Below are 1686 nucleotides of genomic sequence, written 5' to 3' on the forward strand. Positions count from 1 at the left end.
CTGAGGGACAGAGCCCAGGACTGGCTGGCCTGCTGAGTAAACTCAGACTGTGACCCCAGGACTCCACTGCTGTACCCCAGGTCTCTGAACTGTGACTAGAGTGAGGCCAGAAGAGGACCAGCACTGTGAGGCCCCACACAAGAGCAGAGGACACTGTCCAAACACCAGGTTGACAGGAAGTGGGGGCTCAGCCCTCAGGAGGCAGCAGTGCCCACGCCAGCCTGGGGGAGCTGGCAGGAGAAAGGAAGGGACTGGCCTCTCTGGGGATGCAGCTGAGAGCTGAGCCTGGACCTTCCCGGGGTGGCCTCCTGGTAACCATCCAGCAGGGTGGGGAGAGGCTGGCCCCCACACCCACCATTAGCACCCAGCCGTACTGGTTGTCACTTTGGACTCCAGAGTCAGACCAACTGAGTTCAGACCCCGGTAACTCCCGTCGCCAGCTGGAGACCTTGGTTCTGAACTCTGTGCCTCAGGCTCCTCAGCACACAGCAAATACTCGGGGGACAGTGTGGGGGCCAACCCCAGAATGCACGTGCAGACCTTAGTGCTCTGTGCAGGCGCCCGCTGAAAACCCGGAGTGGTCATCGTCCCCTTTCCCAGCTCACTAGGCCTGCTCGGGATTCTGCACAGGGAGTTTCTTCCACCTCGAATGCCTTCGACACTCTCCACGGCTCATTCCTACTCATTTTCCTTGCCTCAGCTTCCATGTGACTTCCTCCAGGAAAACGTCTGTGAAGCCGCCTCCCCAAGACTGGGTAAGCTCCTCTATGCTCCTCATGCCCAGATGACCCCTCATTGGACTGATCTATGTTAAAACTCTTTACCCCTTCCTCAAATTCAAGTTGAACTAGTGAACAGATTCAGATCTGCTAATGATAAAAACATCCAAGTAAGTTGTCAAACCCTCTCCTGCTCAAGTGAGATACTCCTTGGTTCTGACTTTTTTTTCTCTTTTTTTTGGAGAGGGTTTTGCTATAGGGCGTGTGCACTCGCCAGACAGAGACAGAAAGCGAGAAATCACCCCCCAGAGGGGATGGTCATGCTGCAATCCCTTCTCCTCCATTCTCCTCTCGGGATCTTGGGCACGCACGCACATGCGCCTGGAGTGAGTTCAAGCCACCGGGTCCGGGACTCGAACCACGGTCGACTACGTGGGAGTCCAGCGACAAAGTCATTACACTAACTGCTGGTCCCCTGACTTTTTATTTAAAGCATTATTTTATTTAATTTTATTCATAATTATTATCACTTTTTCAATCTGACCAAATAAGAGAGAGAAAGAGAGAAAATGTGAAAAAGCCACCAGATCTGGGACTCACCGCAGACTACACTGTAGGACTAAGTCCTGTGCCTTAACCACTATGCCACCTGTCAGCCCCTCTGCTGAGCGGAGGGGACAACCAGAACCCGGGGTTTTCCAGCACGGAATATTCAGAAAGGAGGTGATTTGGGGGCATGGCCAGTAGGGCCCGACCTGGAAGAGCGAAGCCTCCCAGGGCCACCCCTTCGGCCTCCAGCACTCCGGATTTCGGTCCGGGTCACCCAGCCCCGCCCACCGCAGACCTGGCTCCTCCCAAGCCCCGCCCTCCCGCTGGGCACCTGGCAGCTCTGCGGCCTCTCCGACCCGACGTCGCGCACCGGCTCGTGCTCCCGCTCCGGCTCCTGCTCCGGGCTGTCGAGTGTCTG

At 56.3% G+C, this 1686-nt stretch overlaps 1 protein-coding gene across 1 annotated transcript in view; it reads right to left on the minus strand.

Moving 5' to 3' along the window:
- CCDC102A (coiled-coil domain containing 102A) overlaps positions 1–1686 on the minus strand; it is a 16973-nt gene that overhangs the window by 14370 nt on the left and 917 nt on the right. Inside the window, exon 3 of the mRNA XM_027771833.1 lies at positions 1600–1683. Coding sequence (XP_027627634.1) covers positions 1600–1683 — 84 coding nt within the window. The remainder of the gene's footprint in view (positions 1–1599; positions 1684–1686) is intronic.

Source organism: Tupaia chinensis, unplaced genomic scaffold (genome assembly GCF_000334495.1).
Source record: "Tupaia chinensis unplaced genomic scaffold, TupChi_1.0 Scaffold000235_1, whole genome shotgun sequence".
In the NCBI taxonomy this organism is placed as follows: Eukaryota; Metazoa; Chordata; class Mammalia; order Scandentia; family Tupaiidae; genus Tupaia; species Tupaia belangeri.